The sequence below is a fragment of the Morone saxatilis genome, unplaced genomic scaffold (genome assembly GCF_004916995.1).
Source record: "Morone saxatilis isolate NCDOM2014 unplaced genomic scaffold, NCSU_SB_2.0 Contig16, whole genome shotgun sequence".
NCBI lineage: Eukaryota > Metazoa > Chordata > Actinopteri > Moronidae > Morone > Morone saxatilis.
In genome coordinates this window covers 10604684-10607423 of record NW_023339718.1, presented here as the reverse complement: position 1 = coordinate 10607423, position 2740 = coordinate 10604684, and the positions used below count along the sequence as shown (strand labels likewise).

Genomic DNA, 2740 nt, shown 5'->3' with positions numbered 1-2740 from the left:
AAAAAAAAAACTCGTCACATCTTACGGTATAGAGCAACCTCTCCCGTAAATCACAGCAGCGTGGAAACTAGAGGAACAATGCGTTAAAATGCTCTTTGTTTTGTACAAAAATGACGATATGATCTGAATAATAATAAACAATTAGGAGTTGTTACAGAATGAAATCGAGAATAGTTTTTAATTCACCCGTATAATTAAAGGAAATTCACCCGCTGCGTCCACGTGATATGTGCAATAAACAGAGGACAATGCATGAGGTGGATGAGTCTACCTGGATGCTGCAGGAGACCTCGGAGTCGTCCAGTAACCGGATCGTGCAGAGGACCTCCTGGTCCAGGGAGCGGATGCTGGGGCTGCGAAACCGGAGCATTTTCATCCTCCTGTTCGGTTCTGTTTCAGCTCCTCATGTCAGCGGATCCACGGGCAGACCAGACGCATATACAAGGAGGACTCACGCATACACGCGCATACATGTATGCGCCTTTCGGTCGGGTCTTGTGTCACTCCCTTGTGACGCCCTTGGGAGTGAATGGGTGGATGGACAGATGGGTGGATGGAGGGATGGATGGATGGAGGGTTAAGAGAATGGATGAATGCAACAGAGCGGGAGGGAGGAGAGCTTGCATCCGTCTCCTGCCTGCCTACTGATGGATCTACAGGAGGGAGGATGGCTTTTTCCCTCTCTCTCTCTCTCTCTCTCTCTCTCTCTCTGGTTCGCTCACCCCCACTTTTTTCCTCTCTCTTTCCAAATTTCAGCATGAACCTTCACATTGTAATTATTGATCCCACGTGTTTGGTGACAGAACCGCCCTGTGGAATTTGAAACACCCTTTTACAATGTCAGGTTTTCATAATTCAGAAACACAATTTCACTCACTCATTTCATGTTTTTCCAAGTTTTAAGGGCTCCTGAACTCATTATTCTAGAGGCAACTGATTGTGCTAATATATACAGATTCCCAGGTGCATATAACAGTCATATTGCACTGCCTTCAACTTGTGCATAATGTGAGTTTGTGTACATATCTGCGTTTACCTGTGAGATTTTGAGAAAAGTATGTCATAAAGTGATCGAGCCTCGTGATCAGAAAACAAGAAACCGCTGCGGTCAAAACTCACCTGATCTGTGAGCTCATTTTATTCTCATCAATAATGACGTCGACAGTTTCGCTGCGACGTAATCTGACAAGTGTTACAGAACGCGACGCTGGCCCTTTAAGTGCGGACGTAGCCGATGTGCTACGTGCGTCATCACGTACTGCAGCAAAACAACCTGCGGCCATGGTGCTCTTCTTTTTTTTTATTTTTTTAACATCCGTATGGTACAAGCTGGCAGTGGGAACAAGTCATTTAGGAAGCATATTGACTCCACTGGACTTATTCTGTGTTTCTTGAGGTTCAGTTTAGTTTTTTACTGTTTACTTTTTCGCTTCGTATCCTCGTAGTCACGAAAAGTTAGGAGTTGTTGACATGTCAGCACTATAATAAGCTATGGTAGGCTACACCTGTGAATGAACGACTGTGTGAGTAAGAGCTCAGCATCTACGGATGCACCACCGGTTCATTTGTAACGGTACACGAGCACTGATACTATTACTACACATTCCTGTTTTAGAGGCGATTTTTTGACCATGTCAGCATTTATAAAATTCATTTTCTTCTTTAATCCATTTCAGGACAGGAGCTGTCTGTGGGTGTCTAAAGATCAGACAGACAGGATGATCTACATCATAATGGGAGTCTCGGGCTGTGGAAAGTATGTTTACTGTCTTAGTTTCAATAATAGTTTTTGTTGTTTTTATTATAATATAGAGGTATTTGTCAGATTAGGTATTGTAATACAAACACATTGACTCACAGTCACAATAAACACCAGTGCCTCCTCTGGTGTGCTGATTTGACCAAATTAACCAAACCAAACTAAAGACATTTCCTGTATAATTTTTATTTTATTCTAGTTTGTTTTGTAAGTAAAATGTATTGTTTTAGCTAGTTTTTAGTTTTTTTCCTAAAGTCTTATTTCAGTTAACTAAATGGTTGTTTTTTTACACCTTGTTTTAGTTTTTAGTTTAGTTTTNNTAGTTTTAGTTAACTATAATAATAACCTTGGCACATAGTAAATTAGTTGATTAGTTACCTGAGGAAAAAGATGCGTAAATGCTTTGGAGAAAATAAATTTGATAGTTGCTGAGTGATCATTAGGTGGTAGTTTATCAGCTATTAATGTTACATATTGGTTGCAGCGTTAACAGTAAACTAACTGCAGCACAGTGCTGTAAGGGTTGTAATTTATTTGTAATTTAACACCAAAGTAACACAGTAGAGCTGCAACTAATAGTTATTTTCAACATCTCATAATCTGCTGATTCCTTTCTCGGATTCATAGATTAATTAAATTAGTACATAGTCACAAATGGTAATCGCAGTGTCCTAAAGCCCAGGGCGATGGCCTCAATGTATTGTTTAACTTAAACTCACATAATCTGTCACAACTGGGGTAATACTGAGCTTTTTGCTTTATTTCTTGATTATCAATATAGCTGCTGACTCATTGTCACAAACAGACTAAACTGTGTCTGACAGTAAAGTATTGGCCTAAAGCAGGCGATCAGATCAGTGGTTTTAGGTAAATCATAACTGCACTTAATCAATTCTGTCTTTTCTTATACAGAAGCACTTTAGGGGCCTTACTATCAGAAAAGGTAATTGGATCCATCCCCCTTCCTACACACACACACAC

The 2740-nt window shown here is 40.3% G+C and overlaps 2 protein-coding genes across 3 annotated transcripts in view; one reads left to right on the top strand and one right to left on the bottom strand.

Annotated features, from left to right (window-relative positions):
* Nucleotides 1-613, bottom strand: part of frmd3 (FERM domain containing 3) — a 50969-nt gene extending 50356 nt beyond the window's left edge. The window contains exon 1 of the mRNA XM_035658805.1: nucleotides 272-613. Coding sequence (XP_035514698.1) covers nucleotides 272-376 — 105 coding nt within the window. The 5' untranslated portion in view covers nucleotides 377-613. The remainder of the gene's footprint in view (nucleotides 1-271) is intronic.
* Nucleotides 614-1271: 658 nt separating this feature from the next.
* Nucleotides 1272-2740, top strand: part of LOC118325938 (probable gluconokinase) — an 8596-nt gene continuing 7127 nt past the window's right edge. Inside the window, exons 1-3 of one of the 2 annotated variants that reach the window (XM_035658803.1) lie at nucleotides 1272-1523; nucleotides 1677-1756; nucleotides 2672-2702. In XM_035658803.1, coding sequence (XP_035514696.1) covers nucleotides 1512-1523; nucleotides 1677-1756; nucleotides 2672-2702 — 123 coding nt within the window. In that variant the 5' untranslated portion in view covers nucleotides 1272-1511. Of the gene's footprint in view, nucleotides 1574-1676; nucleotides 1757-2671; nucleotides 2703-2740 lie in introns of both variants that reach the window. The other variant, XM_035658804.1, reaches the window with a different exon arrangement.